The 12427-nt window shown below is 35.4% G+C and overlaps 1 protein-coding gene across 2 annotated transcripts in view; it reads left to right on the top strand.

The window, feature by feature from the left end:
* MTBP (MDM2 binding protein) overlaps positions 1–12427 on the top strand; it is a gene marked incomplete at both ends in the record, with an annotated part of 69222 nt that overhangs the window by 48602 nt on the left and 8193 nt on the right. The window contains 3 exons of one of the 2 annotated variants that reach the window (XM_079722555.1): positions 288–405; positions 4161–4316; positions 7080–7175. In XM_079722555.1, the coding sequence (XP_079578681.1) occupies positions 288–405; positions 4161–4316; positions 7080–7175 (370 nt within the window). Of the gene's footprint in view, positions 1–266; positions 406–4160; positions 4317–7079; positions 7176–12427 lie in introns of both variants that reach the window. The other variant, XM_079722554.1, reaches the window with a different exon arrangement.

A 12427-nucleotide genomic window follows, 5' to 3' on the forward strand; every position in this document is an offset into this window, starting at 1 on the left:
GAATTCTAGCTCATAACTTTTATTATGAGGAGATAGTAAAATAAAGCTTAATACTGATTTTTTTTTTCATTTCCAAAAAACTTTTCTATGGTATTTTGCACAGTTCAGGCCATCAGAGATATCCTTAATAAATGCCTGAGGTAAGTACTATACAATTAATCCAATTTGCCTTTATACACATGCACATGTGCACACACACACACAATGTATGTATGTATCTACATACATTTTTATATAACAAAATTCAGTATGTTAATACCTTTCAGTACTTACATATTTCTCTTCAGATTCCAATCCAATGGAACCTATTTCTTCAAGTCTAGTGGAAACCAACCCTCTGGAGTGGCCAGAAAGGCATGTTCTTCAAAATTTGGAAACTTTTGAAAAAGCTAAACAAAAAATGAGGTAATATTTAAGTAGTTCAGTATTTTTTAATGACTTTTTAAATCTTAATCCTTGTATTTATGAGATATTAGTAGTTTATGGTTTTATTATAAAAGAAATATATGCTTACTATAAATCCATAGATAGATAGATAGATAGAACACTACAGAGTAGTGTGTCCATGAAATGCTCTTTTTCTTCTACCTTCTACTTGTACTTTCTAGGTGTACATAATCACAGTTAACATTTTGGTGGATGGCTTTCCAGACCATCTTCCATAGATGTACACAGGTATATGAATATGTAAGAAAAATTTAAACAATACAGGAACATGTAAAATGAAGTAAAAGTACTCTTCTTCTTTGAGCTATTTTAAACTCTTCCTGTTTTACATTTTTTATGTTTGTATAGTATCTATTAACTACCTCTAAGAGGCAGAGTTTATTTTTGTTTTGTTTTTGGTTCAATACATAGTCGGCACTCAGTACGTAATTGTTGAGTGGTAGAATAATGGAATAAAGAGAAGGAATTTGGCTCTCTTGCATTGCCCTCCTCCAACCCACTTCCCCCAAATCACATTTTTATCTTTAGATCCTCTGCTGATAACATTTGTGACTTGCTATAACATTTGTGACTTGCTCTGACAACATTTTGTTCATAGATGTCAACAAATTTATTGAGTACCAACTACGTGTCAGGCTCTCCTCTTAGAGGAGTAACCAGACAAGTAAATATAACACTTATAAATTACTCTATGTGTAATGAATGAAACAAAGGGACTGAAGGAGAGTAATTTTACTTGCTGTGGGCATGGAGAGATGAGGTGGATGGTCAGGGATGGCTCCCTGAGGAGGTACATTGGAGCTGAGACTTAATGGATAAATGGGTGAAGCACATTCAGTCACACAGGACCTTATAGGTTTTCATACAGACTCTGGAGTATATTGTAAGTGCATTGGTAAGCTTTTGATGGATTTTGGACCAAAGAGTGACGTGATCTGATTTTGCAAAATAACTTTTACTCTTTCGTGGTGAATAGATTGTAGGAGGAGGATACTAGGAACAGACAGATCAGTTGGATGGCTTTTTCTGTAGGCTGAGAGATAACTTTGATTTCTAACTAGAGTAGTAGTGGAGAACAAGTTTGGGATATATTTTGGTGCTTAGCTGGGAAAAAAACCTTCCTGTGATGGACTGGATGTGGAGGACAGGGAAAGAGAGGCATCCAAGACAGTTTAGATTTCTGGCTTGAACAGCATGTGAGTGGTGTTCCCACTTACGGTTTGGGGAAGATTGGTGAGAAGTTGGAGTAAGGACAGATTTGGGGAGAAAAATCGAGAGTTCTGCTTTAAGGATGCTAAGTTTGCTCTATGGCTTATGCAAGTGGACATGTTAGGTGGATCGGAGGAGAAATCTGGAAGTCAGTTTTGAGTTATCATTAAAAGGGTTTTTCTAAATACATGCTATTGGATGAGATCACTTGGTGAGACCCTGTAGAAAAAGGAAAGAGGGCTTAAGACCATTCCTTGAAGGTCTCTAACGTTTATAGGTCAGGAGGAAAATGACAATCTAGAAAGAAGATTGAGAAAAGGACAGGTTACCCATAAAAGAACTTGCATTTCTTGCCCGTGATTATTTATTTTTTTCTAAATGTCTATTTATTTGTTTTTGTTTTTGTTTGTATTGGGTCTTTGTTGCTGTGTGCGGGCTTTCTCTAGTAGTGGTAAGTGGGGGCTACTCTTCACTGCAGTGCACGGGCTTCTCATTGTCGTGGCTTCTCTTGATGCAGAGCACACGCTCTGGGCGCAGGGGCTTCCGTAGTCGCGGCACATGGGTTCTAGAGCACAGGCTCAGTAGCTGTAGTACACAGGCTCAGTAGTTGTGGCTCGTGGGCTCCAGAGCGCAGGTTCAGTAGTTGTGGCGCACGGGCTTAGTTGCTCCGTGGCATGTGGGCTCTTCCAGGACCAGGGCTCGAACCCGTGTCCCCTGCATTGGCAGGCAGGTTCTTAACCACTGCGCCACCAGGAAAACCCACCCGTGAACTTTAGATTGTATATTTTAACTTCGCATTATGAAAGGGGAGGAAATTAACATCTCTACTTCTCTTCACCTTTTATCCTTCTTCTTCCTCTGGCACCTTATGTTATTTGCAATAGACAATTTTTTTTTTCTTGAAGTCATTTTTCTTGCACCTCTCTAACTTGCTACTCTGATTTGGACTGACCCTCTCTACCTGCACAACTGTTATCCTGGTATTTCTTTTGAATACATTTCTAGATTAGAACTGCATTTTCTTGGATCTCGTATCTTAATGAGAAGTCTGATGCGACATGGATTTTTGTTCCTTAATAGGTATTTTACCCTGTCTGGAACTTTTAGAATTTTCTATTTTCCATAATGTTCTGAAATTACATGAGGCCATGATGCTGTGAACTATTCTGGTCTCAAGCCTTTTGTCTTTTTTTCAGCTCTGGGAGAAGCGAGAATTCTACCATTGAACCACCAATGCCTTACGACTCTGGGAAATATTCTTCTATTATTTCTTTAATAGTATTCTTCCTTCTGTTTTCTTTTTTTTTCTTTCTTCTCTGTAATATCTGTTTTAACTAATTTTAGATGTGCTGGATTGATTTTTCATTCAAATTTGATTCTTCTCTCAGTAATCCATCTCTTCATCTTTTCTGCTCTACATCCTAGGATATTTCCTTGACCTTTACTTTCATCTTTTCTATTAAATTTTTGGCAGCCATTTTAAAAATTCCTAATAATTCTTTTTTGTTATCTACCCTATTTTTTTCATAGCTACCTGTTCTTTTAATAATGAGAATTGAGAAGATACTATAAGGATATTAATTGGAATTTTCTTTTAGCTTGTTTTATCTGTTCCTTAAATGATCCTTTCAATCTGTTTTATTTGCTCCTCTGGTGTTTTTCTCTTAGGTGTAGTTCTTTAGTGTCTGGTGGCCCTTGATTGTTCATAGCTAAGAATTTAGTACTAGGCTATGTTATATTGGTAGTTGCATACATTTTCTCTCTATGTGTAGTCCTGTTCCCTACCTGCTCACACCTGAATTAATGCTGGGGGAGGGGAGATATAGGGCACCCGGGGGTATCAAAAGGCAGGTAGCCTTGGTCCTTTACCCATAACTAAAATAAGGGGGCTTTATTCTGGGGGCTCCACCACTAACAGTAGGACAGGCACATAGTTCTGGATTTCATAGTTTCGGTTTTTGACTTGGAGGTAAAAGCATCTGGATAAGATGTGGTGTGGGAGGGTCGTACTAGAACAAGAGTTCTGGTAGAGTTCTGAAAATATGTCACCTGATTTCTGCCCATTGCCATTCCAAGCTCAAGTTTAGAGTCCCTCTGTGGCTTTGTGGGATGGAAAAAAGAAGACATGTTCTACCTTTTTTGTAGGTTTCTCTCTAATTCTTGTTGAGGCTCTTGTTCTAGTTTATTCCTAGGCCCATGAGCCATGGCCACTGAGCCTGCGCGTCCAGAGCCTGTGCTCCTCAACGGGAGAGGCCACAACAGTTTATTTTAGTTAAGTAGTAGCATTGTTGACATGGTAACTGCAAGTTTTACTGTGACCTACAGATTTTTAAAAATATACTTTGATACTAAGTGATTGGCAGTGACTTTATTTTCTTTCTTAAATGTGTAGATCTTCAATTTTTTGGTGTGTATTTTTCTGGTTTCTGCCCATAGCAGCTTTTCCTGACCATGGTGAATTCTAATCCACTTTTAATAAATCTACATAACATTTTTTTTCTCAGAACTGGTTCATTACCTCGTTCATCTGAACAGTTACTGGGACACAAAGAGGGTCCACGGGATTCAGTCACATTATTGGATGCTAAAGAATTGCTGAAATTCTTTACCTCAGATGGATTACCAATTGGAGATCTTCAACCTTTACAGATTCAAAAAGGGTAAATTATAAACTTACAATTTCAACTAATTTTTTAAGGAATCATTTAAAAAACACATTGCATCTCATTTCTCCAGTTAATTGATGCTCTGTGACACTTTGACAAATTCTACAAGTTTGAACCCAGCATTTATCAATTGGCCTTAATCCTCACATTTTACCTTAGCCAAATGTCCTGCTGTTTTGTAGTATTGAATATAAGGGAAACAGGAATAATAAAAGCAACCTCAGCATATTTCTCTTAGAAATCAGCTTTTACTTTGTATACAGATGGCAATACTTTTTAAGAAAAAATTGTAATTTGACTTGCAAATATTTTTAAAAATTCTCTTTTCTGTATCACTCTCTAGTTTTGATTTTGCCACTACTTACCGTGACACTGTCAGTTATGTCTAATAGCAAAAAGGACAGCCTTTCAACTGAAGAGAATGGGGAAGTGTAATAAAAATGCTTTCAAAACTATACCATTACCAAGGAAGAACTCAGTGTCTACATGAATAATTTACAACTAATTTGACTTCCAAGACAACTTCCACTAAGTTACTAATTAATTCTGGATGTTACTGAAGTTTACTTAATTACAGATAAAATTATGGCATCATATACTTGTGAGATTTGAATAATTTGTTCACTACCCCAATTTCTTTTTTCTAATCCATTATTCTGAGAACCTTCCAAAGGACTTTAAAAATTATAGAACATTTTGATTACTTTTTCAAAGCTTGTTTTGGCAAATATTGAATTTAAGGGTTAATTTTGGAAAGGATTTATTTGAAGATAGTTATCTCTCAAAACTAATATTAGAGCATATTGCCTTCATGTGTGTGTTCACTAAAGAGAGAGAGATGGGGAGCAACTTTGAAAACATGAGGATCTTAATAATTTGGAGTCTTAATGACTTAATGATCTTAATGACATAAAAATAGTATGATTTTAGAGTAATTTTCTTTTTCTCATAGCTTTGAGAGATTGATAATCTTTTTTGTGGGAGTCAAGAAAGGGAAGAACTATGTACACATTTTCATCTGTTTAGTTATTGGATTACTGTCCTTCCAAATCATTAAGCGTGAACTGGCAGAGTCAGATGGGTTTGCCAAAACTGATTATGTAGGTTGTACTCTTTTTGACCAGAATGTCTTTCTAGCTGCAATGTCTAGGGGAGATGCTATTAATTCTTTCTGTAGTTTACCAGTGATTTATTTAGGGAAGTTTGCTATAATTCCTTGATGTTAGTAAAGAACTGTGTCATTATCAAATATATCTTCTATTAAAATTAAAGTTGAAGGATGAGCTTTCATGGTAATGAATCAAGGACCTGCAGACTTTTATTAAATGTCTACCCATGCAAGGAACCACCCGAAATGCAATATTAAGTTAAACAAAGTACAGGGGTGACTCCTATATATACACCAGAGGAATATTAAACATTGACAAAATGCATATGTATTACAGTGTTTCCTTTAGAAAGAACAAGGTGTGAGTAAAATTAAGCAAAGATAGATAGAGCTGCTGAGAGAGATTAAAATAAGAAATGGAAGACAACATGGCAAAAGAAAGAAGTGAAATGCTAGGTACCTAAATAGTTCTATATTACAAAATTATTCACTTTAATAATTAGTCATCAAAATACTGGGATCAGTGCAATTTATTCATGTTACTTTATGCAGAACTGTTTAAATGGATGCATTGAATATAAATTCTGGTTTTTGGGATTCATTAACTTGCATATGTCTTAGATTTTAATGTAATAATTTCAAGTGCTTATCTTAGTACTCGAGATAATTTTTAATTTTTGGTGGCATATGGGCAGTTTTCATTACTAAAGCCAAGGGGGGAAAATGTGATAGCCGATTTATTCACGGTACTCTACTATCTACTTGTTTTTATGTATACCATTTCGAAGTCTTCTGAATTCAAGCCCCTGGTATTTCATTCTGCCTATTAACTGTGTAAAGACCACTTGTATAATTCTCCCGTTCCCATCTAACCTGTTCTGAGCTCTAGGAACATGATTCAGTTCATTAGAACAGTACCTCCCAACTCAGGCAGAGAAGGAGAGCACTTATTAGAACAACTAGGAGAGCTTAACCTAATTGTAGCAGCCTTCTTCCTGAGATTTTGATGTAGCCCTGCAGGTCTGGGTGTGGAGGGCTAGAGCATGAATATTTTATGTAAGCTCACCACATGATTAGTTCCAACATACCTGCTGATTGGAAACTTACTTCCGAAGAAGAACTGAAATCAGCAGTTAGTCTTTTTATCCTCTGATATTTAAAAGGTCACTGATTCTTAAAGTAGGTGTCAAAATGACTACATTCCCAGGCAAAGAAAAATCTGGATTCCCCTTGTGGTTATAGGAGGAAGTAAATACTTCTTTTGTCACTAAAGATTGGAGTTTGACTTTATTCCCCTGGAAAAAAGAATTTAGCTAAATTCATAAACATTTTCCTATACGAAGAAAAAAATATTCTTCAGGAATAATGCTGTTTCTTGAACTTCCACTAGAAATCATTTTCTATTCTTGATTTAACCATTTCTCAGAATAGTTTTGTGAAGTAAGTAGTATGGTAACTTCCGAAACTTGGGACACAGAAAATGTAAGTGACAAAACCCATAGGCTTAACCTCACTTCATTTCCTTCTTTGTCCCATATGAGATCCAGTTATAGAGAAGGAAGTCAGATTTCCTTCTTTAGACAGTTTCTTGAACTTTCTCTTTGTTACTAAATAAACTTTAAATACAAATGAAAAACCTTTTGTTTCAGGGAAAAGACTTTTGTCCTGACACCAGAACTTAGTCCTCGGAAACTTCAGGGTTTACCTTTTGAAAAAGCCTCAGTATGTCATTATCATGGAATTGAGTGAGTTTTTTATTTTCACTTTACTCTTCTGTGTGTTGTTGATGTAGCTTATCTTAGGTGAGTGTGAAGAGTGACTGTAATAAAATGATATAAATTGGGGTAGAGAAGCAAAGAGAAAGTATGTCAAAAAAACCTCAAAAAACTAAGCAGTACATACACAAATAATTTGTCTTCTGTTGGATAAAAGTTATTTGATGATTAATCAGTTTTACATTTAAACATCCTATTATTAGTTACTAGATATTTTAGTCAAAATCATTTTAGTCCCTACATTGTAGATGTGTATTTACACTACTGGTCACATTAATATTCCCTGGTCATTGTAATTGCTCAGAAACTATTAGATAAAATGCATTCTCATTTGCAACATGTTAATTATGTGTACATTTTTATGGAATTTTAATTGACCAGATGAATGAAATTTCAAAGGATTCTCTTGCTTAGAGGTATTAGGAGTTCCGGAGGTCATGTGCACATCTACCATTTTCACCAGGACAAGAAATGGAATGATGGAGATGATGTATTTTAGGTTAAATTTGCAAGGCCTTAGTGACAACAGGTCATTCTAGGAATGTTTAGGTTTCTTGTTATGCTTAAATAAGATTTATTTTATTTAAAGAATATGAAAAGTTATGTCAAATTTGATACTAGAAGCAAAAATTTTTGGTTACTTTATTTTTGAGCATCAAAATTAAACTCCCCGTTAAAGTCAGGTGCAAGAAAAAGATACCTGCTCTGACCAATTTTTTCTTTTTAATCATTTTTCTGTATGTTCTAGCCAATCAGTTAAAATAAGGAAAACTAAAGAGTTTAAAAGTTACATGTAGTAAAACGGATACCAAAAGGTTTTTTTGTGTTTGTTTTTTGTTTTGCAGAGAAGAGAACTGAAAGACTTAGAAGTAGTAGAATTTGTAAGGTGGCCAGTTATAAAATACATATAAAAGACACAAGTTTTCCTTTAAACTAGCCATGTCCAGTTTTTAACAGGATGAAAATGATCCCATTCAAAATAGCAGATAAAATCATAAATATCAGAAGTATTCTTGTAAGAAATGTAGAATGGGAAAATTTACAAATAATATGTATTAGGGGACATAAAAGCAATGTTGATTACTTAGGGGAAACATGCCTTTTTTCTCTGTGGGAAGATCCTGTGTTATAAAGGTGTTAATTCTCCTGAAATCAGTGTAAACATTTAATACAGTTCTTGTCAACTTTGAACCTTTTGATGAAATAATTCTATAATTTATCTGGTAAGAAGTCTCCTCTCTTTTGTTTAAAGAATGAGATAAATTGTATCATATTACTGGAAAATTTTTTTACAAAGCTATTGTAATTACAATGTGGGGCTGGACCTAAGTAGAAATTCCAAGGAAAAAGCAAGAATACATGATAATTTGATCTGATAGAAAAATAATTTCAAATCAGAGGGCAAAAGAAAAATATTCCATAGATAGTAGTGAGAATGTTGATTAAGTATTCAAATAAAAATAAATCCGTTTGAAATGATTCTTTGTTCACGCCAAATATCAAAATAAATCGCAGATATATTAAGAATTAAAAGTGGGAAAACTGTGAAAGTAAAGAACTAGCATAAAATGTAGGGGAAAATCTGTTCTAGCAGAGGAAGAAATCAAAAAAGAGTGATAGATTTGTCCTAATTTTTAAAACAGCAATGTCAGTTATCAACAGAAACAAGATTAAAAGTATGGATTAAGCTGAGGAAAATATTTTTTGAACATAAATGAGGAGAAGGTAAATTTTCTTTATAATTAAAGAATGCTTACAAATCAATAAGAAAATGAGATAAATGCCCCTATGGAAGAGTTTGCAACATCTTAAACCATTTGTTTTTGAAACAGGAAATAAATATGGCCAATACACATGAAGAGTTGTTTTCTTCACCAGTCAGCTTTTTAAATTTACATTAAGAATGTAAATTGAAACAACAGTGAGAATCCTTTTCACCCATAAAATCATGGTGGAGGTAAAGGGACATGAATAAGCCAGCTTGGAGTATAAATTGTTACAACCTGTCTGGGGGGCTGCTCGGTAATCTACCAAAAGCCATGCAGTTGTTTATAATATCAGATTGATTAACTTCACTTAATGATAAAATTAGCGTTTACACTGAAAGTTATTAGGCAAGGGTATTTTTCACAGTGTTATTTAAAATAAGAAACATTGGAAATAATGTCTAACTGTAGGAGGTTGGTTAAATAAATTATAGTGCATCCATAAAATAAAATTCTGTGCAGCCACCAGAATGGTTAAAATAAAAGACCGATAAGTGTTGACAAGGGTATGGAACAATCAGAACCCTTGAACATTTTTGGTGGAAGTACAACGTGATTTATCTACTTCAGAAAAGGATCTGGCAGGTTCTTATAAAACTGAACATACTCAGACTCCCTGGCTCAGCATTTCTAATAGTCACTTTCCTAAGAGAAATGAAAACCTTACACCACAAAAAGACTGGTAAAAGAACCCACAGAACAGTTTTATTCATAATACCCACAACCTGGAAATAGCCTTAGGTGTACATCAATGGGAGAGTAGATAAATTAACTGGTATGTATATACAAAGCAGTACTACTCAATAATAACAAGGAACAACGTATGTATACATGCAACAACATTGAACTTCTGTCTGTCTGAGTGTGAAAAAAACAGTTGAAATAAGAATTTGAGGACTTTAAAAAGTGAAATTGCCTGCCCTTATAAGCAAATAAACAAATTTAGCCATGACTCCATTTTCCTTACTGTAAATTTAATCTGGGGCCATTGAGATCAAACTAAGAAAGTTGCAGGAGGTGAGCACAGTGAATCCAGAAACATGCTTTTTTTCAGGATTTGGGTTTGGCCTATTCACATTAAATGTAGATTATGTTTCTACTGGAAGCAAAGTTCTAGTGAAATTTCAAAGTAAATATGACACTGCAAAGAAAGTTCTCTCTTCTTACATTGCCGTGAGCCTTTGGAATTCTTGAACTTTTCCTCTACTCAAACATAAGGAATATTTGGAAGAAATATATAAACTGCTCAAGTACAGATCAATGTTTACTTAAGGCAAAATGAAATCTATCCACAGTTGACTTGTTTTTCACTTCTCTCTCCTGTCCTGGAGTGTAAGATACCATTGATTGTAAGATGCACCATTTTCTTTAACAACAAATTGAATTCCACTGTCAAACTGTGAGAGTCAGTTGGCCACACCAGCCTCCTGTTGCTCTGAACTTTCTTTCATGTATTCCAAGAGATTTGGCAGTTTTTCTGGCTTTCGTCGGCATTGCTTGGTGTGTGCTAGGCAGTATCTTGCCTATTTTTTAGTTATAGGACAATGATAGCTTCATCTTCTGATAGGTATTTTTCTTTCTTTGGACACATAAAGCATTTGGTTATTGTTTTGCAAGAAAATGTGGAAGTGTACTCATTCATCCAACAGTAAATATTTACGCATCCTCCTACTCTGTTTCTGTTCCTTTCTTATTTACAAAGTCACTTTTTGTTTTGATACCAAATCATAGTAAAATCACTTTGAAGACATTTTAAATGACAATTGAAGTCAATATGCACAGTGCACATAATTCAGTTGGAGGCATGCCATTATGAACAGCTGTGATTAAGAGATGTTAAAACTGGAAGGAAAAAATCTGCATCTTAGAGTCAAAATCTTAGAGTAGAAAAAAATACGCATGTGGAGTCAAACTATGCATTATTTTTCTCTGAAAAATTTCTTGTAAGCCAATCAGTAATTACATTTCCTCTCTCCTAGAACTTTTCCTTAAACATTTATGGTTCTTAGTGGTATTCTAGATTCTGTCAGTCGCCCAGGATAGAAACAGGACTCATCAGTAATCCTTAGGGTTGGGGCTGATTTTTAATGAAATGTGTTTTATTAAACAACAGACTAGAGAAAGAATGTTAGAGAATTGAGAGACCTAGGTTCTAGTCACTCTTCTGCCACCAGTTAACAGTATAACTTAGGAGCTCATTTTTCCCTCCTGTTAAATTAAACTGTTGGTTTATATCAGATTTTTCAGTCCTAGCTGCACTTTAGAATCACCTAGGTAGCTTTTTAAAAAAAATGTCCAAGACTGATTCCAACCCCAGACCAATTAAATCAGAAACTCTGGGCATCAGTATTTCATAAAAACTCTTCAGATGATTCTAATGTTCAGCCGTGGGTTGACCCCTGAGTAAGATGACCCTTACACTTTACCTGAGAGATAGCATACTAGATTGGTTCAAGTCAGACTCTGAAGTCACCAACCTGGGTCTGAATCCTGGCTGAGCTACATATCATCAGCATACCATAAGATTTGCTGTGGTAGAAAATAAAACCACTGATGATGATGATGGTGATGATAAATAATAGCAGCAACATACATTTATTGACTGCTTTGCTTGCATGTTCCAGGCACTGTTTCTGAGTGCTTACGTGTACCCATTCATGATCCTCACCATAGCTCTTTGAGATAACTGCTATGAATCTCACCTTGCAGAAAAGGCAGCAGTAGCATAGATAAAATTAAGTAGTTTGGCCATGTTCACACAGTGGTAGAGCTGGATTTAAATCCAGGGAGTCTGGCTCTCTAGTCTATACTCTTAGAAATCAAATATGTGTCACAAGAGAAAGAGAAAACCTCCGTCAGGCATTCAGGTTGGGGTAATGATACACTCCTTGAGTGTTGAACTAAAAGCTTATAGACCCAAAGTTCTGACTCTAAGGAACTTCTTAGAATTTTACAAGTAAAGAGGACAGGTAACAGAAAAAGGTTTTAATGTTTAAAGTCCTATTATCGTATATGTGAAACTGTTTCCTTGATGTAGAAGGGGAGAATGTGAAGGGTATTCCAAGGTCACACACCTCATTGGTGATTTTCTTGATATGCTTATTTGTTGTACTTAACAACATGGGATTTCTTTTTTTTTTAAGCCTTATCAAAGCATTTATTTATTTATTATTTTTATTTATTTTTTGGCTGCGTTAGGTCTTAGTTTTGGCTCGTGGGATCTTTCGTTGCAGCGCAGGCTCTTTGTTGCGGCGCACGGGCTTCTCCCTAGTTGTTGCGTGCAGGCTCTAGGGTGCGTGGGCTCTGTAGTTTGCCACACGCGGGCTCTCTAGTTGAGGTGCGAGCTCAATAGTCGTAGCTCACGAGTTTAGTTGCCCTGCAGCATGTGGGATCTTAATTCCCTTACCAGGGATAGAACCCGCATCCTCTGCATTGTAAGGTGGATTCTTTACTACT

This window comes from Hyperoodon ampullatus (genome assembly GCF_949752795.1).
Source record: "Hyperoodon ampullatus genome assembly, chromosome: 17".
NCBI lineage: Eukaryota > Metazoa > Chordata > Mammalia > Artiodactyla > Ziphiidae > Hyperoodon > Hyperoodon ampullatus.